Source organism: Aulonocara sp. 'chitande type north' Nkhata Bay, linkage group LG1 (genome assembly GCF_057382095.1).
Source record: "Aulonocara sp. 'chitande type north' Nkhata Bay isolate Kocher_YH1m ecotype deep benthic linkage group LG1, A_spYH_male_GT1.1, whole genome shotgun sequence".
NCBI classification, from domain to species: domain Eukaryota; kingdom Metazoa; phylum Chordata; class Actinopteri; order Cichliformes; family Cichlidae; genus Aulonocara; species Aulonocara sp. 'chitande type north' Nkhata Bay.
In genome coordinates, this window is record NC_141344.1 from 41,473,277 (window position 1) to 41,496,596 (window position 23,320).

The 23,320-nt window shown below is 42.0% G+C and overlaps 1 protein-coding gene across 1 annotated transcript in view; it reads left to right on the forward strand.

The window, feature by feature from the left end:
• The first annotated feature begins 4,642 nt into the window (after positions 1-4,642).
• The window catches only part of lrrk1 (leucine-rich repeat kinase 1), an 82,199-nt gene continuing 63,521 nt past the window's right edge, over positions 4,643-23,320 (forward strand). Inside the window, exons 1-6 of the mRNA XM_086296706.1 lie at positions 4,643-4,817; positions 6,879-6,978; positions 12,195-12,385; positions 18,934-19,105; positions 20,637-20,816; positions 23,004-23,140. Coding sequence (XP_086152832.1) covers positions 6,909-6,978; positions 12,195-12,385; positions 18,934-19,105; positions 20,637-20,816; positions 23,004-23,140 — 750 coding nt within the window. The 5' untranslated portion in view covers positions 4,643-4,817; positions 6,879-6,908. The remainder of the gene's footprint in view (positions 4,818-6,878; positions 6,979-12,194; positions 12,386-18,933; positions 19,106-20,636; positions 20,817-23,003; positions 23,141-23,320) is intronic.

A 23,320-nucleotide genomic window follows, 5' to 3' on the forward strand; every position in this document is an offset into this window, starting at 1 on the left:
GGTCATAGCACGAATGTTATCATTGCATAAGTAGCAGCACTTGTTTTCTCATACTTTTGTACTTTTGATAGAAATTCAGAATGAACAAAATAAAATACAACTTTTGTGAGCCTCTTTTTATAAGAATGTGATTTCTTTATATCTGAAGAGGCTTTAAGGAAGTTGGCCAAATGAATGATAGTGGAGAGATATGAAGGACATTTATGACAGGTAATGAATTCATTTAATTAGTCACATCTTCCAATGATTGAATGTCCCAGCAAAGGTGAGGTGAGACCATGTGATTAAGACTTATTTGAAAGTGTTTCTTCTCTAAAAAGGATATGGCAGCATGGCTTAGGTTTGCAAAATGTCATCTGATCAAGCCACAAGACTTCTGGAACAATTGTCTTCAGACAGACTAGACCAAAATAAATGTGTTTTTAGTCATAATGCACAGTGCTACATATGGTGAAGCTGAAACACAGCGCAAATACCTCACATCAGCTGTCAAATGTAGTGGCGAAAAGGTGATGATTTGTTCTTGTTTTGCAGCCACAGGACCTGGCTCCTTCCATTTATTGAGTCAAGCATGTTATATGGGACCATAAACACATAAAGCATATTAAGGATTGTACATTAACATATTTTATTGTGAAAACTGTTGTCAGAACCATACTGAATTTAACCAGATAGACTTCTCCAGTCCGAACGGCATTCCGATGTCACTGCTGTATATCCTGGTGCTGTGGATCAGTGAATGTATGTCAGGCCCATGCAGAACAGCAGTGGACACAGAGCATCTCCTCGGTAGATCCCGCATTTGGTACTGACTTGTGCTATTGACTCGAAGCTGGCCTCTAGCATTGTACGCCACATCCACATTGAGTTCCCCATATATTTATGTATATATACATACATACATACATACATACACACTAGGGGTGCAACGATACACAAAATTCACGGTTCGGTTCGATACTTTGGTGTCACGGTTCGATATTTTTTCGATACAAAAAAATGTTCATGCCTTTCTAATTTGTCATTTATTAAAATTATAAATATATATTTTAACTCAAAAGTATCTATTTGATTGAGGAATCACTCATCTTTGGAAAAGAGAGTTTATTACAGAGAAATGGCTCTTTCAAAATAAAAGCTACACTATACGCTTCTTCTGGGCTATATTCTCAGCAGCATATTAAACATATCAGGTCCCCATAAGGAGAATCCTGTGCTAACGGCTGTCTAAATGACTCGGGTAAAGTTTGTAGCATGCTGCTTGTTGTTTTTGTCTGCTTCCACTTGTCTTTGCACTAGGATGCTGTCGGAGTAAATGTGCAGTGATATTCGTTGTGTTCCCACTAGTGCTGTCAGTGTTAATTTGAAATGACGTTAACGCCACAACACGGCAAATCTCCGTTAACGAGCTACCGCGGATCGCCCCGTGCGTGGGGCTGGACGGCCAACACGTTAACTAGCTAACTGCGCTAACACGCTAGTTCTGCGCAGTAGTGGATCTGCGCTCGACAGTGCAGCCTAGGCGGAGTAGTCGAACGCAGATCCACTGAGCGCTCAACACAGACAGCATCGTCAGAAGGAAAATTGATAAAGTAAATTAAAAATTTTGTATTGTTCGATACATACAGTGGGGCAAAAAAGTATTTAGTCAGCCACCAATTGTGCAAGTTCCCCCACCTAAAATGATGACAGAGGTCAGTAATTTGCACCAGAGGTACACTTCAACTGTGAGAGACAGAATGTGAAAAAAAAATCCATGAATCCACATGGTAGGATTTGTAAAGAATTTATTGGTAAATCAGGGTGGAAAATAAGTATTTGGTCACCTCAAACAAGGAAAATCTCTGGCTCTCACAGACCTGTAACGTCTTCTGTAAGAAGCTTTTCTGTCCCCCACTCGTTACCTGTATGAATGGCACCTGTTTGAACTCATCATCTGTATAAAAGACACCTGTCCACAGCCTCAAACAGTCAGACTCCAAACTCCGCCATGGCCAAGACCAAAGAGCTTTCGAAGGACACCAGGAAAAGTATTGTAGACCTGCACCAGACTGGGAAGAGTGAATCTACAATAGGCAAGCAGCTTGGTGTGAAAAAATCAACTGTGGGAGCAATCATCAGAAAATGGAAGACATACAAGACCACTGATAATCTCCCTCGATCTGGGGCTCCACGCAAGATCTCATCCCGTGGGGTCAAAATGATCATGAGAACGGTGAGCAAAGATCCCAGAACCACACGGGGGGACCTGGTGAATGACCTGCAGAGAGCTGGGACCAAAGTAACAAAGGTCACCATCAGTAACACACTACAACGGCAGGGAATCAAATCCCGCAGTGCCAGACGTGTTCCGCTGCTGAAGCCAGTGCATGTCCAGGCCCGTCTGAAGTTTGCCAGAGAGCACATGGATGATACAGCAGAGGATTGGGAGAATGTCATGTGGTCAGATGAAACCAAAGTAGAACTTTTTGGTATAAACTCAACTCGTTGTGTTTGGAGGAAGAAGAATACTGAGTTGCATCCCAAGAACACCATACCTACTGTGAAGCATGGGGGTGGAAACATCATGCTATGGGGCTGTTTTTCTGCCAAGGGGACAGGACGACTGATCCGTGTTAAGGACAGAATGAATGGGGCCATGTATTGTGAGATTTTGAGCCAAAACCTCCTTCCATCAGTGAGAACTTTGAAGATGAAACGAGGCTGGGTCTTCCAACATGACAATGATCCAAAACACACCGCCCGGGCAACAAAGGAGTGGCTCCGTAAGAAGCATTTGAAAGTCCTGGAGTGGCCTAGCCAGTCTCCAGACCTCAACCCCATAGAAAATCTGTGGCGGGAGTTGAAAGTCCGTGTTGCTCGGCGACAGCCCCAAAACATCACTGCTCTCGAGAAGATCTGCATGGAGGAATGGGCCAAAATACCAGCTACTGTGTGTGCAAACCTGGTAAAGACCTATAGTAAACGTTTGACCTCTGTTATTGCCAACAAAGGTTATGTTACAAAGTATTGAGTTGTATTTTTGTTATTGACCAAATACTTATTTTCCACCCTGATTTACGAATAAATTCTTTACAAATCCTACCATGTGGATTCATGGATTTTTTTTTCCACATTCTGTCTCTCACAGTTGAAGTGTACCTCTGGTGCAAATTACTGACCTCTGTCATCATTTTAGGTGGGGGAACTTGCACAATCGGTGGCTGACTAAATACTTTTTTGCCCCACTGTATGCGTACCGAACCAAAAGCACTGTATGAACGGTTCAATATCAATACGAGTGTCGTTGCACCCCTAATATATATATATATATATATATATATATATATATATATATATATATATATATATATGTGTGTGTGTGTGTGTGTGTGTGTGTGGAGAGAGAGAGAGAGAGAGAGTATGCAAATGGCTAACAAGCAGCCATTATGATTTGTCATACAATGACAATAGGAGGCAAATCAACAATCAGTGTCTGTCTACTGCTTACTAAGATAGACCAGTGGCTAACAAACGTAAGCAGAAATGTTATCTTGTTCAGGATACATGTTATACATAATACCTGTCATTATCCAATGACACATCTGCTTACCTGTATCTTTTGCTAGTTTCTCCTCCTCCTTTTTTCTCTTTTTTTTGTACACTGAGCACCTGATGGCTTTAACCTTTTCTTGTCAATCTTCCGCTGGTGTTCATTTTGCACTCCAGTATCAACACCCATCCCCAAACCCGAAAATCACCACAACATAACCTAACAGACCTACACCTTAGTGCAGAGATTCGATTAGTATAGGGGGGTTTTTTCTGGGATTTCGTACAGCCCAGGAAGAAATAATTAATACATAATAGGCTTGAACTGACAACATTATGAATGAAATGTGCTCTATTTGGAAGCACCCTGCCCCCTCCCCTTTCGAGAGGTTGTGTGATAGACCTCAGCAGCACAGCATCGGCAGCAAGCAGGCGCACTGAGGGCTCACTTTTCGCATATGTGTGACAGAATTTAGAAAACACATCGGTGCAAATTATAAATCTATATCATAATGTATTCTGTTTTTGTGGTTGTTGCTTTCTTTTATTTACTTTTATTTTGCGAGCTGGTTATTAAATGCCAGAGAATCCCTCGCCCCTCCTCCCTGTGCGGCAAGCAGCAGGCGCACCTCGCCGTGTCGCCCATATCAAAAACACTGTGTGAGGCCATCAGTCCACGAGACCAAGCTTAGGTTAAAACTGGATCATGCAACAAAACAACGATCGCAAAAAAACACTTATCAAATCTGCACAATCCCTGAAAAAGAAAATGCCAATTTCAGACCTCAACAGGTGTTCTGGGGAACCATCCTAACCGTTGTTTTTGCGCATGCGCACAACACGAAATTAAGTGGCGAACCATCCTACCTTTGTGAATATGAGCTAGAATCATACTTGAACCGCTAAAAGTCAGTGCCAAACCATGCTATCTTTGTGAATTTTACCTACAAGCATACTTTAACGGGTAAAATGAAGTGGCAAACCGTCCAGGCTTTATAATTATGAGCTACAAGCATACTCTGATGGGCAAAAGCGTTTCTACAAGCCTTTACAACCCTTCTGGACCTTATTTTGAAAAACACACCAGGCATCCATATTATTTTGAAAATTAATACCGGAAATCTCTGTGTTAAACAACCCGACTGCTCAAAATTCGTCCGGAGTGGAAAGTTTTTTCGTGGAATCAGGAAGTCCAGTAAAAGATTGTTGTGAGGTAATCCGCGGCTGGTATATACAGCAACGCTGCAAAACCCTCTCTGCCTCTCACTGGACCTTTCAGGCATGCGGTAAGTTGGATATTAATGCGGTGCTAAGACGTGCTGTGTCTCGTGGTAAGCAGGAACCACTAACTCAGAGTTACTGTTAAAAAGAAAAAGTAACAAAGCTGTTTTTCAAAGTCTGCCCCATTTTCTGTGACATGTCCCACAAATGAAAGCACCTTGTGTTCCAGCAGTCATTGTTGTTGTTGTTGTTGTTATTATCGATATTATTCAGAAGTTGGCTAGGGGTATAAAAATTGCTGCGCAGCTACACACAGCAGAGACATGCACAGACATTTGGACTGTCAGCGGCTACAGTCACAGTCGTTATACCTCATGTTGGCACTCCAGACTAACGCTAGAAAATGCAGCATGGAACACATGCAGGGGCCTGTCCTTCCAGCTTTCTGTTGCCTGAGGTATTTACCAACCACAGTTATAGGCCATCTTCCAGATGCGCACCTGGATGTTTGGTATTTCATGCTAGATACTGGTTATGACTCCCACTAGTGCTCAGTCTCCTCCTTTCCGTTTACTGTACAGTCTCAAGGTGCTGGACTTGGGGTGAAACTCTGTAAGGAGCTTCCTTGTCTGTGCTTCCTATGGCCAACAGGGTATCTGACTAACAGTAGGGTGTAGGCGTAGATTGCCCAGATCTTGTCCTTCCCAATCATCCGACTTCTCGGGACATTGCCTGACCCTCTGCAGGTATTTGGTGTTTGTCGATTTCCTAGTAGTCTCTTCATGGTTCCCATTTACCTGTGCGATTCCCAGGTGCTTGTAGCTGTCCTGTGTTACTGCAGTGTTGTCTTCTGGTTGTGCGATTCCTCAGTTTTGACTATTAACAACTGCTGTAGTTGGTAGAGCAGGGCGATATGACCAAAATATTTATCAGGATATAGGGCTGTTCGATATAACGATATATATCTGTCTGTACTGATGACAGGACATCTCCTTGGTAAATCCCACACTTGGCAGCTTGTGCTGTTGGCTTGAAGTTGGCCTCTAGTGTTGTTCGCGACATCACCATCCTTTTAGTGCTCTGCTCGTGTAGTGAGCCATATGTCTGTTTATCTTAGGCACTATGATGCCTGATAGGACATTACATGTGGTCCTGAGGCAGGTTATTGGCTGTTAGTTAGATGAAACCGGTTCCTTCTGGGGATCCTTGGGGATCAGAATTGGAACACAGACACAGCAGCTTGGCATCCTCTCTACCTCTGTGCCCCCATCAAACACATGTGGTTATTGATGATGTGAGTCCTGGTAGGAGTAGTAGGATAATCCTACAGCACCATACTTCTTGCTCATATTTAGCCATATCATGTCAAATGTATAGGGCAACGCTACAATGTGCAAATGGATGACAGCGTGTTGACTGAAGGCAGAGAGAACCGCAAGCAACAACAATAATGATGGATTGCATTTATACAGCGCTTTTCATGGCACCCAAAGCGCTTTACAATGCCACTATTCATTCACTCTCACACACTGGTGGAGGCAGCTACGGTTGTAGCCACAGCTGCCCCGACAGAAGCGAGGCTGCCATATCGCGCCATCGGCCCCTCTGGCCATCACCTGTAGGCAGAAGGGTATCGAACCGGTTACAGATGCGATTCCCAACCCCCTGAGCCCCGGTCGCTCCAACAGAAGATAACTGTAGTATAAGCCTGGCAGAGCATCTCAAGGGAGTTTATACTTTAGATAGTTATGAGGACTAAGGACTTTCATCCAAGTATTAAAAACAATCCATATTTAATGATTTTATGTATTCTGTTAAATGGGCCAATAAGATTTTTGTTAAATTGTGGCCTGCGCTTCACAATTTCTCCAAATACTAAACATTTCATGCAATGCCTTTGTTCAATACTTTGAATTCAACCTGAAAGTCTGTTCTTTGATTTTGATCTTTTAGCACACTTAGTTGTTGTTTTGTATTATTCGGGCTGCACAGCTAATTGTGCCTAATCAACTGGTAGAATGACCTTTTTTAATGAATTCAAAGAGTATGTGTTTGTTCTACATCACAGCAACCTTGTCTGTGTGCAGGCTGACAGGTATATTTAGGCCTCCTCTTTCCTTTAACAGTGGTTAACCTAACTAGTAGCTCCAAGAAGAATGTCCTACTGGTCTGTTGGTCTTCACCGGGACTCTGGAGACATTCCCAGCAACATGGAGCAAAAAAGCAGTAAGTAACCTTCCCAGCATCTTATGTGTGTCTCTCTTATGTACATGGCTGGTTTGCTTGGTTTTCTTGATGCAGTCGTGGCCTCATGAGGCAGGTTGAGAAAGGACGTTACTGCAAACTGAAATGTAGCTATGTGTGAAGTGGCAGCAGCACTTCTTTCTTTTAGAAAAAGAAGAACTGAAACTATGGTTTCAAAAGTGTTATTTTTTGCCATTTGTATGTGAAGTAAACTGTGCACCCTGACATCTCGCTTAACACATGTAAGCATCTTCTAGATTTTCTTCCTGCCAAATACAGCATGTTTCACTCTGCAGTGTGTGGCAAATGATAATAGATGACGTGGGATTAGGTAGGAGAACAGTGGAACATTGTAAACTGGTTTGTAGTCAATTTGATTACTCCTTTTTTCCCCACTGTAACGAGGAACCTAATGTGTTTGTATCTTTTGACTTCCTGACTATAATACGACAGATATTCAAATTAATTTAGCGTTAAAAAAAAAGAAGAAGAAGAAGAAAAAAAAAAGACATTTTGCTTAAACTTTATAAACTTGCATAATAATATATAGTCAAAGGAGCTTGCAAAGAAAAGCGTCTGGACTTCTTTAAGTTGCTTGAAGACTCTCCACTATTTGACCTTAGAACTGAAGCAGCTTCTCGGATGAGAGGTGAAACGTCTTCAAGCAACTTAAAGAAGTCCAGACGCTTTTCTTTGCAAGCTCCTTTGACTACGATGACCTGGATGACTGAGAACCTTCACAGACATAATAATATATAAGTTAGGAACCCATCAATCTGGGCAGGTTTTCCTTATCACAAAGGAATCTCACCCAATAATGTAACACAGTCCTGCACATTACAGTTACAAAGCTTCTTCAGCTACATGTGTGCCGGGCACACAGAAAAGAAATGATTAAACAAACTTTATTAATCCCTGAGGAAGTTCATTGATCACAGTAGTGCGCTACTCCTACTCACAAAAAATAAAACATTCATCAGCCAGAGCCTGATCTTCAACAGGTAACACAAGCAGTGAGGAGCAGCCAGGGTTAAAGCCTATTTCTACTTGTTCATGGTTCTGAAGTAGAATCACTGTGGCGGTCGCTTTAAAGTATCTTTGGGCTGATATGCATGCTTGCTTTGTGTTTTACAGGTTCTCTGTTCATATGAGTGTAAAAAAACAAACAAAAAAACTGAAGGAAAGATTGCATATCTGTCCTTACTAGGATAGAGATTTGTGTTGATGTGTGCAACTGTAACAAAAGATTTGTTTTATAGGCTGGTAAATATGTGACAATGCGTTTTAGTTGATTTTTCAGAGTAACGAGAGAGTGGTGTAACAAATTACTTTCGCCAGCAAGTAATTGAGTAATAGACTGCATGAAGAAAAGTCAGAAAACATGTGTAATAATTTACTTTTGTGGAGTAACACTGCTGTTCAGGTGGCTAATTTCCAGAATTTTGGCAATGGCTCTAAATTGTTCTGTCTTATATGGTAGCATTTTTAGGAAAGTACATCACACCTTCATTACAGCCCAGTTTCCCAGTTGCACTAAAAATCCCCCACCCAATAACACTCCCTGGTTGATGCCCCCGCCCACTGGTGCATTGGTGGTTCTGTGTCTGGGTGCCCGGGTGTGTATTGGCTCCCTCCCAGCAGCTGTTTGCTGGGGCCTGGGTGACCCCTCCTGGGCCTCTCAGCTCTTCTCTTGGTGGGTGGTGCGATTGCCTCTGCAGTCATCCTCTTTGGGCTCTTGTGCTCTGGGAACTTGTCTTGATTATGGAAGCTATCGTCCAAAACAGCTTTTTGACTATAAATTTTTCCCCTCAGCTGTAGATGCAGATGGTTTATTGTCATCAACCCACGGAGCAAGCGGGTGGTATAGATGTCTGAGTTTGTGAATGTGATTACCAGAGTACAAGGAAACAGTAAATTGACACCATAGGTGAATCTAATTAAAAAGATCTTGGATGAGCTCGAATCTAAGTGACCTCAACCTCATGGTCAGAGGTCAAGTTTTCTGAAAATCTTGTGAATTGAATAATTTGATAACACAGCGACATGGGACTTTGAAATCTAATAGGGGGCAGCTCTGATGGTTGCCATTTTTCTTCTTCTTTTTTACAGCTTAGAAACTGTAATCATAACTTGTAGTTGCTGTTCGGTGGGCACTTTAACATGGTGATCTGACTTGTTTTTGGATCCAGCCTCAGGCGACTATACCTTGAACTGTGGATTTTGGCACACATATGCGAGCTTAATTTTTTTGGCCCAAATGTCGTCAAGTAGAGAACTGTGAAATGCTACGGGCTCATTAAAGTTATAAATAAAATTCTCTTTTTCACTTTTAAGTTTTGTTTTCATTTCCAGTTTTTGGCTACATTAAGACAAGCAGAACAATATTGTCATCCCTTATGTACCAGGTTTGTTAGAGAAACTCATGAGTCTTTTCCAAGCACAACATCCCAGTGTACTTCAGACTCAGCCACACACTGAGATAGAAATTGGTTCATCCGAAAGAAAAACACTCCCAAAAACAAACGTAACAACAAGTGTATGCTGTACAGTGCAGCGAGGAATGCTCAGACCAAACAGCCACTTCATAAACACATGGCACAACACACAACGCCTAATGCCCACTCATATCTTGGGTCATTTGATCAGTAAGTCAGATGATAGGCTGGGGCAAGGTCTCACAATGGGTTCACCTGAAACCTTGGGTGATTGTGACCCACACCCGTTTTCACACTTTGGCTCGTGTGATTAGGCAGAGGATCAATTGGGGGTCCAGGACCCTCTTAGGATCACTCCTAAAAAGCCTTAAATTTGGGAGTCTCCACCATTTGGTCTTAGAACTGAAGAAGCTTCTGGGATGAGAAATGAAACGCCTTCAAGAAACTTAAAGAAGTCCAGAAACTTTTCTTTCCAAGCTCCTTAGGCTAATTCACTGTACAAATTTGTCAATCTTTGTTTACACTTGTAGATCATATAATATGCATTTGTAATGGTTTTGAGGGGTATTTCTCTATGGATGCATCAGAGACCAACTCGCGGTTTGTATCTTGGCCAATGATACTTGGCATGCAAATGTGCAAGTGGAAAAAAGTAGTATTAAATATCTTTTTAAAATACACATTGAAGGACACATCCTGGTCAAAACCAATTCAAAGATTCCTGACAGTGTTCGTGGAGGCCAAGTTTATGCCACCCAGAGTAAGTATCTGGTTGGATACCATAATTGTACGTTTTTTAGGCCGAGTACAATAATCTGTTTTTTCTGAATTTAGAAGCAGAACATTGTCTTATAAGGTGTGAAAAGCATGTGGGTCATTATTAGCAGAAGTTTCAGGTGAAACCATTGCCTCAGCCTGTCATGTGACCCATTGAGATCAACTGACGCAAGATGTGAGTGGATGTTAAGGTGCCTGGAAATACCTCGAACTGTCCACCATTTGGTCTTAAAACAGAAGAAGCTTTTCAATGTCTTCAAGAAACTTAAAGAACAAGAAGCCTGGTTGCTTTTCTTCCCAAGCTCCTTGGGTTACCACGACCTGGATGAGAACCTGCACAGGCATTTGAGTTCCCTGTGCAACTCCAGAATTAACAGCATGCATTTCTTTTTTCTTTAAATAATAAAAATCTGAGTGGAATCTTGAATGTTGACATTGATACGAGAATATTAGTGTTTGGGTTTTTTCCCCATTTTTAAATAGTAATGTTTTTTTAATGATGTATAGAAGTACAGTAAAAAGTGCTTCTTAACATCTGCCATCAGAGACAATCTTTGTTGTGCTTTAGATTAGATAGAACTTTATTAATCCCTCGGGTGGGTTCCTCTGGGAAATTCGATTTCCAAAAAAGCACAGCACCGACAGAAGTTACAGAGTTACAGAATATTTTATATATATATATATATATATATATATATATATATATATATATATATATATATATATATATATATATATATATATATACAAATACAGAGACAATATAAATAAAATATACGAAGAGAATAAATAGGAATAAAAATACAAGTGAATTGCACATTTCAAGTATTGAGTCTATTGCACCGTTGACTATTTACAAAAGTATTGCACAGTGAGGTGCAGAGGCACTGCAGCTCAGTTGTTCCCCCCTCCTTTGTCCTCCTGTTTCCCCTCCCTCTCCCCTCCAGAGAGGAGTTAAACAGTCTGATGGCGTGTGGGACAAAGGAGTTTTTAAGTCTGTTAGTTCTTGTCTTGGGGAGAAGCAACCTGTCACTGAACAGACTCTTCTGGTTGTTAATGGCCGTGTGCAGAGGATGCCCAGCATTGTCCATAATGTCCATCAGTTTCTTTAATGTCCTTTTCTCTGCCACTGTCACCAGAGTGTCCAGCTTCATGCCGACCACAGAGCTAGCCCTCCTGATCAGTTTCTCCAGCCTGGATGAGTCCCTCTTTGCTGTGCTGCTCCCCCAGCACACCACAGCATAGAAAAGTACTCCAGCAACCACTGACTGGTAAAACATCCTCAGGAGCTTCCTGCAGATGTTAAAAGACCTCAGCCTCCTGAGGAAGTACAGTCGGCTTTGGGCTTTTTTATACAGGTGCTCTGTGTTGCATGACCAGTCCAGTTTATTGTCCACCCACAGCCCGAGGTACTTGTACTTGTTGACCACCTCCACCTCCTCCCCCTCTATCTGAACCGGCAGTGGACCTTCTCTGGACCTCCCGAAGTCCACAACCAGTTCCTTAGTCTTTGAGGTGTTGAGTTGCAGGTGGTTTGTGTGACTCCATGCGACAAAGTTCCTCACCAGACTTCTGTACTCCTCTTCCTGATCATCCCAGATACACCCCATGATGGCTGTGTCGTCTGCAAACTTCTGAATGTGGCATAATTCAGAGTTGTAGCAGAAGTCAGAGGTGTACAGGGTGAAGAGAAGAGGGGACAGCACAGTTCCCTGTGGTGCTCCTGTGCTGCTGACCACTGTGTCAGACGTGATGTCCTTCAGCCTGACGTACTGTGGTCTGTCGGTGAGAGACACAAAACCCCTTTAGCTCATACCATGAGCGTACTCTTTAAATAAGATGACCCAGTTCTGGGTGCATGCTAATAACAGGGTTACAGTAATACAGTGTTTAACCGGCCACAGGCCTCTGTAAAGTCCAGATCCTAGTTACAAATGCACTTTATTTTTTCTCTTTTCATTTTTTGACTGTCCTGTTTCCTGACAGGCCCTGGGGAGGATATGGGAGCAAAGGTGTCATTGGTGGAGGATACTGGGCCCTGTTCTACACTGCTAACTCACCCCACTTTTAAAAACATCCAGGCAGCATATGAAGATGGAGAGGAGGACGTTGCCAGGGAGCTGATTCAACAAGCATGCTGTGTGGTGTGCAGTGCTGGGACACCGCGCATTGATGGGGTAAGTATCACTACACTGCTGTGTAGGCTATAAATATAAAATCTCTTATGCAAGTTTGGATCTAGTGTTACAGTGGTACGCTGGTAAGTATGTGCCTAAATTACAAATAAATATAATTTATAATAAATAATTTATGAATGCAATTATAAATTAAAATTGACTGTTATTGTAAAGTACTGAAAATTCTTTATAGAGTAAAAAAAAATCAAATACGAGTATTTGTATATACACATTAGGGACTGATAAGAATTTAGCCATTCCACTTTGAGCGCCACCACCAATGACTGTTTTCTGCAGTCATTGGTCACCACCATCTCTAAGCAGTATATTAAAGACATTCACACAAATTAATTACATGCTGAGTCAAGTAGTGAATGGCTTCCACTTTGGTGGCCTCAGGGTCGCTTCTCTGCCTTTTGTGGACGTGGTTCAGTTAGCTTCATTAGGCGGTTGCGTCCATTACACATTGGAGCGTTAAGTGTTGAGACCCTTTGCTACAATCCATATCCAAGGCCATAGTTATTCAGTATTCAACTGCTACAACAGCAGTTTTCAGCTCGTGACTCTGTTTCTCTCTGGAAATGGGCAGGCAGTAAAACAACTACTAGCCCAGGAACTCCTCCTAATTCCTGGGAACTATCATATCCCAGCAGAGGGATATCAAAGCAGAGAATGTGCTTCCTGCACCAGCTGGCAAAAATAAACAAAAACTGCCAAAGTCATTAATGGTGCAGTTTTACTTCTCCATCAGTGAATCTATCCTCCTCTGTCACCATCTGGCATGCTGTTGCCTCTACCAAGGACAAAGGCAGACAGTAGCATGTCATCTGCTCTGCTGAGAAGGTGATTGGGTGCAACCTGCCTTGCCTACAAGATCTGTACACCACCAACACACTAAGAAGTGCAAGGAGGATTGCTGCCGACCCCTCGCACCCTGGTCATGAACTGTTTGTGACACTCCCCTCTGGTGGAAAGCTGCCCATCAGAAGCAACACCTCACAGCATGACAGTAGTTTCTTTCCCCACGCTGTGGGACTACTTAACAATGCACCCTCACCCTGATCACTACTTCATTAAAGTAACACACACTACTTCATTTGCCACACCCACATACCTCTGGGTAACACACCTGCCTTGGGGGCAGGTGTGTTACCTAAGGAGCTTGGAAAGAAAAGCGACTGACTTTCTTTAATTCTTTAAGCGAAGTGAAACATCTTCAAGAAATGTATAGAAGTCCCGTCACTTTTTTCCAAGCTTCTTGGATCACCATGACCTGGATGACTGAGAAGCGTTACAGGTATATTGTAATGAAATTTCCAGATGAATTTTTGAAGTCTTGTGTTTGGTCTTTAATGGATTTTTTTTCTTATTTCTTGGGGATATTGCTTTCATTGTGACTGGCGACAGCAATAATTTTGAGTTGGTTTAGGTAATGAATGAAATGCACTATATGGACAGAAGCACAAGGCCACCTGCACTTCTATAGAAGCTGCTTAGACATGGACCCACTTTTTCGCATATGTTTACAAAGGCGGAGTGCATGGCTAGGGCAAAGAAGTTTGGAAATACGTGGGGGAGGGCCAGACACATTCTGTCAGAGCAAATGTAACAGTTTCCAGTTTCATTTGGCGTCTATGGTAGTTATAATGGAATATCTACAAAACTCATAATTATAATTATATGTCTCACCTGTACTACAAGTGACAAATAACGAGACATGTCAGTCAGAGACTGCTAACAATGGTGGTTGTTGTTCTCTGTTCCAGCAACGACAGGAACAGGTGAAACAGGAAATATACTTGCCATTGCACTAAGACAGAGATTCATAACTGGAGAGAGGTTTCACAATTTTATTTTATTATAACGTTATGACGTGGTAATGTTGTGAAACTCTGTGCAAGTATAGCAGGGTATCTGGAGGCGGAAAAAATAAAAACGTTATTTTGTGGCACAGTCGCCAAGCTTGAAAAACCAAAAATCTATTTATAGGTGTGAATGGATGGAGATGCACATCAATTTATATTTCAAAATGATATCTGGTCTATTTACTAAGAGGACGACTGTCATCAAGGCAGCAACCTGTTTTACTCATGGTGTGTCACAGTGTCACTAAGACGAAGGTGAATCCAACACAATCTAAGCAACTAAGGTGTAATCATAATAAAATTAAAGGACTTGGCATAAGATATTGACACAACACACCTAAAAGTTAAGCTATTATGCACAGGTTACTTATTACACCCAGTAACAAGCCCACTGGGGGGTGTTATAATATAACTGCAAATGGATAAACATCAGTTTCACAAAAATCTGTGCTATCCTGCTATCTCTCACCATCTGCTATAGAGAAATATTATGTTTGAGTAAACAAAACCCCAATTGATATCAATTTATGTGTTTAGAAAACATTTGTTAAGTTTTAATGTGCTTGTTTGTGTCTGATTGAGACCCCCTGTCTGATTCTAGTTGACTATGCTCCACCTGTGAGGCATGTGAATGAGTCTTATTGGATTTAAATATAAAGCTCATTGAGTACAGAATGCTGATTTTGGTTCCATTAGTTGGATATGTTCTTTAGGACTAAGGACCTCAGCTCTTTTATTCTTTATCCAAGCCTGTCTAATGTTTTTCATGGAATTTTTCCACGTGCCATCTTTAGGCTGGATGCATTTTGAGGATTTGCTAATTATTACATTAAGGACTTTCCATTCAGTTCAGTTTTATTTATACAGCGCCAAATCACAACAACAGTCTCCTCAAGGCGCTTTATATTGTAAGGTCGACCCTACAATAATACATTCAGAGAAAAAAACCAACAATCATATGACCCCCTATGAGCAGCACTTTGGCAACAGTGGGAAGGAAAAACTCCCTTTTAACAGGAAGAAACCTCCAACAGAACCAGGCTCAGGGAGGGGCGGGGCCATCTGCCGCAGCCGGTTGGGGTGAGAGAAACCCCACTTAACTTTCGCCTTGTAATCGGAAGGTTGCCGGTTCGAGCCCCGGCTTGGACAGTCTTGGTCGTTGTGTCCTTGGGCAAGACACTTCACCCGTTGCCTACTGGTGGTGGTCAGAGGGCCCGGTGGCGCCAGTGTCCGGCAGCCTCGCCTCTGTCAGTGCGCCCCAGGGTGGCTGTGGCTACAATGTAGCTTGCCATCACCAGTGTATGAATGTGTGCGTGAATGGGTGGATGACTGGATATGTAAAGCGCTTTGGGGTCCTTAGGGACTAGTAAGGCGCTATATAAATACAGGCCATTTACCATTTACCATTTTCCAAACATGCACTATATTATCAGAAACGTATGCTTATCTGCTTTCACACACATGAACTTGAGTGACATCCCATTCTCATTCCTTGCATAAGGTTTAATATGATGTCAGCCCACTCTTTATTGTTCTCCTGGCAACCGCCAAACCCATATACATCCAATTGCTTGCAGACCGAAAAACATGATTACCTCTAGAGAGTACTTTTCCACTGCTCTAGAGTCCAGTGGGGGAGTGTTTTACATCACTGCATCTGATGCTTTGCGTTGCACTGGGTGATGTAAGCCTTGGATCCAGGTGCTTGTCTATGGAAGCCCATTCCATGAAGTTCTTTATGCACTGTTGTTGACCTTATCTGAAGGCCACATGAAGATTGGAAGTCTGTAGCGATTGACTCTGCAGAAGTTTGGCGACCTCGGTGGACAATGTAAGTTGGCATCTGCTTATCCTGCAGATATATGGTAATTATGATTCAGTAAAAGGACTAGATGTTACAATCCCTGATAATGCATTGCTTTAAATGGAGAGAATCTTGAAGGATGGCTGTTATGAGGAAAGGCAGCCATGAATTATAATTACGTAGTAAACAAAAAGTGTGATGTAACTCCAAACATGTTTTATATTTTAGATTCTTCAAAATAGCCACCCTTTGCTCTTCGCATTCTCTCCATGAGCTTCGTGAGGTTATCACCTGAGATTTTTTTCTGACAGTCTTGAAAGAGTTCCCAGAGATGCTGAGCACTTGTTGGCCCTTTTGCCTTCACTCTGCGGTTCACCTCAAACAATCTTGATTGGGTTTAGGTCTGCTGACTGTGGAGGCCAGGCCGTCTGGTGCAGCACTCATCACTCTCCTTCTTGGTCAAACAGCCCTGGAGGTGTGTTTGGGGTCATTTATGCTGTTGAAAAATAAATGATGGTCCAACTAAATGCAAACCAGATCCCCAACAGTGTCACCAGCAAAGCACCATCACACCACCTCCTCCATGCTTCACGATGGGAACTGTGTATGTACCATGCAGCTTTTCTGCTTCCCACAAAGACACAGCAGGTGGAATCAGAGATCCCAAATTTGGACTCATCAGACCAAAGCACAGATTTCCACTGGTCTAAAGTCCATTCCTTGTGTTTCTTGGTCCAAACAAATCTCTTCTGCTTGTTGCTTTTCCTTAGTTGAAGTTTCTTAGCAGCTATGTGACCATAAAGGCCTGATTCACACAGTCTCCTCTGAACAGTTGATGTAGAGATGTATCTGCTACTGTGTGGCATTTATCTGGGCTCTAATCTGAGGTGCAGTTAACTTGTGGTTTCTAAGGCTGATGCCTCAGCATTGATCCTCAGCAGCAGTGGTGAGTCTTTGATGAATCTATTTGAAGTTATTTATCAACTTTTTCTTTGCTACATAATTCCATATTTTTTATGTCTTCAGTTTGTATCTACAATGTATAAAGTAGTAAAAAGAGAAAAACCACTGAATGTCCAACCTTCTGTGTGGTAGTGTTTATTTGAGTCTGTATATCTACTTTTGGCCTTGTGTGGCTTATAGAAATGAAATTCTAACTTGTATATACATTCTTTTTTCATTTGTTTTCTTTTTGTCTTTTGTTTTTGAACGTTATAAAAGATGTATGGTGTGCAATCATTCCATCTTGGAAAAAGAACAATTCAGTGAACTCATTAAAAGTCTAATTGTTATGGAAATGTCTGACACCAAGGTTATCTGTTCAGTTAGCAGTGTTGGGCAAGTTACTTTGAAAAAGTAACTAATTATAGTTACTAGTTACTTCTTAGAAAAAGTAACTGAGTTAGTAACTGAGTTACAAGATTCCAAAAGTAATTAATTACTTGAAAAGTAACTATTGTTACTTTAAAAAAAAAAAAAAAAGTTTAACCCTCTGAGGTCCAGTTTTCACTACTTTTGATGTTTCCTGTAGTTTCCTCTACAAATCATACGCACAAGTTTTGCAAACAACAAAGTTATTTGCAGCCATTTAGCTTTTTTATAACCATTTCAAACTGTTTACATAACAATCAGGTGTTCTACATTCAAATTATTTGTGCCACTATAAGGGAGAACATCACAGCCTGATACTGCAGACAGCAGTCTCTCTCTCTCTCTCTCTCTCTCTCCTCACTCCCCCCCCCCCCCCCCTCCCTCCCTCCCTCCTTCCTCACTCCTAAAACCAAATGTCATGTTGCCAGATCATTCGTTTGGATTGGTCGACATGGTGCATTTTCCCAACAAACCAAAGGGGCTGTTTTTGTTCATAAGCTGAGAGCGCTCGCTGCGCTGTCCTTAGACAGTACGTGATGAAACTATTCAGGAACAAACAGGCGTATATATTGTTTATCATGACTCGGGTTTTGCGTGGCCTATCAACACAATTTATAAACTGGTATATGTCACATTGTTGCTTTGTCATCTTGAAGTGGTCATGTGATTGGCTTACCACGACTACTTTATTCTTCTTTTGCCCCCTGAGCTCCAGGTGTTGTGCCAAAAAGTGATCGTCTGTCAGAAAGTGATCGCCGTCCGCGGGAGCGCGCAGCTGCTTAAAGCTGTAGCGCCCAGATTACTTACAGCTGCTTCCGTGCAACTGATATAAGATGCAGTAAGCTGAAGACAGCTTCAACTGTCTGTTTGTTGAAAAATAGTAACACAACCGCATTTTCTTGTTAACGGTAACGGCGTTGTAACGATAGAAATAGTAATTAGTTAGATTACTCTTGACTGAAAAAAGTAACACTGTTACTTGTAACGCCGTCATTCCCGTCACTGTCAGTTGGTGACATATAATCACATCTAATTTCCACGTCTCGTTTTTTAGGCTGTGGGAGCTCTAATGTTTAAATGTGTCCAGTTGAAAGTCTCAGAGCTGTAACGGGGCAGTTGCCACCTTTAGAAATAAACAGCAGCACTGAGGGCACACTCGATGATAAAACTATAAACTGGAAATAAAATGTTTGTGTTCCCTAATTCATCTTGTCCTTTTAACAAGCGTTGCATTTTACTGGAATGTTTTAGCAATCTTTAGAGATTTTTATCCCGGTTTGATAACAGCTATGTAGTCAGCACTCACACTGATAATTATCTGTGAAAGAAAAGTCATGTGATCCATGAAACCCCTGTCCGTGTTGCCCTGACACTTGAACACACAGGGAACTTTGGGTTAACTTGGCAAGTTCCTTCATGTGTCTGTTTATCCTGATCTCCTATGTTAGCGTAAGTGAATATATAAGTGAAGATATCCTTTTTTTCCTCATTTTTGTTTTAATTTACAGGTACGTCTCCTGTGTGTGGCCACTCAGTATGGTGATCGACAGAGTGTGTGTTACCTCCTCAAAGAGGCTTGCATCCCTGTGCCTCTGGAGCCATCTAACAGCAACCCTGCTGTTTTGGCAGCGCACTATGGCCACACCGACTTGGTCAAGGAGCTACTGGACCATGTTCCCGGTAGGAGTACAGCATACAGTCCAACTTTCATCCTATGTGGATATATAGATTCCCTATGTATTATTTTGGTATTAATTATTCATTATAAAATGAATGACCACCAACAGCGAAATGTTGGCCACTTGGTCCTTAACAGGACCATGGCAAGTGCATGGACAACCTTTCAGATTTACACATCACAGCAAACAGTACGGTTACAGAGTTATTACCACGTACAAACAACTTGTAGGTCAAAGTAGCTATACATGTAAAAGAAGCCTGACCCTGCCATAAACCTGCTCCCCCAGCAAGTAACTCAAGATTATCTTCAGCAGATTAATGGACTAATAATAGATTACCTTATGAGTAAAAGAAAAATGGGGAGTTGCAAGCTGCAGCATTGATTGGACAAGTTCAGTTTGTAGCCAGAGATTGAATTGAACGATGTGCTCAAAAGCCGTAGCATTAAAAAAAAAGATGAATACCAGAGTGTTAGTGAGAAGAGGTGTTTTTCTTAAAGTTGAATACCAGGTTGGCTAAAATGGCTGCTGCCACCAAGGCAAAGACAGGTGAGCTCCCTGGAAGCCTGCCTCAGGTATGCTGTTATCCACACCTGACCAGGTGTGGCCAATTAGCACCAGCTGAAAACATGGAGGAGATTAGGGGCTGCAGAGGGACGTAACAAACAAATTAAGGACCGAGAGGACTTTTGGTATTAATCAGGCCAAGAAACATAGAAAAGCAAATCATCAGCTTACAAACATTCTCCGCTCGAAGCCATTCCTCACCACACCCGCAGATTTGAGGATTACATCGGAGCACAATAGCTAAAGTTTCATTAGCGATTGCAGGAGATAAAAGTCTCAGTGATTGGTAGTGGATCTAACTGATGCAAGTGATGAAGAATAAAGTAGGCTCATCCAGGCTATGAATTTCTTTTCGAGGCTGAATTTCTCTCGAGCACGGAAAAGATGGTCCTACTCTATCGAACGTGTTTTCAGCATCTAATGAGACATGAAGCTTTACCTTTGAGGACGTTTGTGGGAAAAAATGTCATTTTCTTTTTAATTGTTTCAATTTATTTGATTAGATTGAAATGGATGAAGGAAGAATTGTTTATGTTTTTAAGTTCAGTTCAGTTTAGCTTCATTCATATATATACAGTCGCCTCAAGGCGCTTTATATTGTAACCCTGCAGTAATGCTGAGAAATCTGAACACTGCAAAAAGCACTTGGTCACATTCATAAGTAACTATTTAATTCAAGGTTTTTGTGAAGAAAGCGCCATCTTTCAGCGACACTGTGTTTGTAGTGGAAAGAAGAGATGGGCGGGGACTGTAAACCTGATAAAGTAACTGGTGGGACCATGGTGGGGTTATTAAGGTTGTCTTGAACAGAAAAGGCAACAGTAGAGCATCTGCATTCGCCATGGCACATGATTTAGCAGTACAAACCTGTTTAAACTGGGAGCCTATTTCATCAACTTTTCAAAAACAAATAAGTAACAAATCACTGGCAAACAATCCTGTTCTGACTACTCCGCTCTTGGTAGGTCCATGCCTGAGGAAAGATTTGCTCAACTCGATGCTGGCCACATCTTGCCAGGAGGGTCACCTCGATGTGGTTCGTCTGCTGGTCCAGAGCTATGATGCTGACGCCAAGGACTGTGCAATCCATAGCGATGAATTTGCTGTCATCACTGGCCTGCCACTGTATGCTGCTTCACAAGCAAGTAAGGATATACTCACACAAGAGTCTAGAAAGCAATAGAACAAATCACAAATTCAAAATAGAAGAAAATGTTTTCATCCTGGTAAATGATGATAGTGACAATTTTATTTATATAGCACGAGGTCACAAGGTCCTGACTCGATTCGATCCACGATTCGATTTGAATCGAGGAAATTTTGCCTCAGACAGTCAGAAACATTTTACAATTTTGCATAATTTTAAAAAGTTTAAATTTGTTCAGTATTGAACAGCAGAAATGAGGCTTTCTTGTCGGAAGTAAGTAAAAAAAGTAACAAACAAAAAAACCAGCGGCCGACACCGTAGACTGCTGGGTAACAAGTAGGGGTGGGTTTTGATTCTCAATTAGAGAGAGAGAGAGAGAGAGAGCTCTACATGAAGTGTGATTTTTATCGTGGTGGAAGTAAGAGGAAAATCGTGACGATGTTTATGTGAAGCGTTGTTTGGATCGTCTGTGGCTGCTGGTTCAGTCGGTGTTGTTTGGAGAGAGATCAAACCTGTAGCTTCAGAATCAGCGCAAAAAGGACGTAAACACAAAGCGCCAACAATCAGTGAGCTGTCAGCTTTCAGCCTCCACGGCGTGTCCACGTCGTGCCATCGGGTGAGAAAGGCGGCATCTAGGGCTGCACGATTAATCGTTAGAAAATCGCGATCTCGATTCATACTTATGTGCGATCTCATTTCCAAATGACAACGATTAAAAAAATAAAATAAAAAAAGACGACGATTGTAGCGCATTTTGATCCGGGACGTACTCTGCATGAAAACAAGCGCTCACTCTTCCTGCTCAACAAATGACGAGGGCGGAGCCTTATACCACGTGATACAGAAGCTGTGCCGTGTGATGCTAAAATTAGCAGGAAAAAACAACGGCGAGCACGTCAGGGATGACGAGAAAGTGACAGGAGAAAATCCGTCCCGGTCAACCACCCAAACATCAATAACGGGAACCTTATACAGCGCTTCCCTATACACGTCGAACTCCCGCAGGCACAAAGACATTACGGAGGCTATCACTTATCACCTGACCACAGATATGGCTCCATCAACACTGCAAAACGAGGGATTTAGGAAAACGATCAACACCCTAGACAAACGCTACACAGTGCCGTCCCGCAACTATTTTTCTATTGTTGCACTACCTGCTCTGTACACGCAGCGTCGAGCAACGGTGGAGACGGAATTACAAGCAGGACAACATTTTGCAGCAACAACAAAACGTGAGACATTTGTTGTTTTTATGTTTATTTATTGTTTTTATGTTCAGTCTCAACTGTTACGAAGTTGATGTGCAGTTAATAAGTGCAATAAATATTTATACTGGAAAAGAAAATCGTGAGAGAATCATGATCTCAATTCTAAGCCAAAAAATCGTGATTCTCATTTTATGCAAAATCGAACAGCCCTAGCGGCATCTCGCTGATCCGGATGCGTGGACCACGTTTTGTGTTTAACCCTTTGTGCAGAATCCGTGTTCCTGCTCTCATTTACTGTTTTAGATGTTTGGTGGTTGTAGGAATTTTGTGAGGTTTAACCTGAGATTCTGGTGTTTTGGGCAAAATAAATTTATATTCAAAAATCGATTCAGGATTTGGTCAGAGGGCCCGGTGGCGCCAGTGTCCGGCAGCCTCGCCTCTGTCAGTGCGCCCCAGGGTGGCTGTGGCTACAATGTAGCTGCCATCACCAGTGTGTGAATGGGTGGATGACTGGATGTGTAAAGCACTTTGGGGTCCTTAGGGACGAGTAAAGCGCTGTACAAATACAGGCCATTTACCATTTTTAATTAATCGATATCACGTTGTCCAAGCCAGAATCAATTTTAATCGATAATCAAAACCCACGTGCACAAACCTTGGCAGTTTGTCTGGAGCGTACAGCTGTGAGTTAACACAATTCACAGCAAATTGACTTCAGACTATGCAATTAACTCCCCTGTATACCAAAGTACTTCAGAGTCAAATGTGGAGCCGAGTGCCCAACAGGTGTCCCACACACCAGCTAATCTGCAACAGATCAAGCCTGAAGTAATGCTGTAAAGAAGAGCAGGCTAGACTTCCTCCACAGTGATGTGAGGGTTCAATTTAGAAAGCTGGGTGTGCTTAGTTTTTCTAAGGACTATGTGTTTGGACAACATGTCCATATGAAGTAAAGACTGTGTTTTGTTTTGTAGATAATGAGGAGATCGCTCTCTTCCTGCTGCAAAACGGAGCAGGGTTCTCTTCATACACCCTTATGGACCATCCAGCCTTCAGCAAACGTATTCTCAGACTGAAACTGCAGGAAACATACGAGGCAGAAGGAGACAAGGTCCGTGCTGTTATCCAGTGAATGCATGGCTGTTAAAGGAGATTACTGTTGTTGATCACATTTTTATTTCTTTTTTCTTATCTCCATGTTTGGTCTTCATGTCCTGTCAGATATCTATTCAGGATCTCTGCAGGACTTACTTATAGCACGGAGAGTTTATACAGTACTTATTTAGGAAGG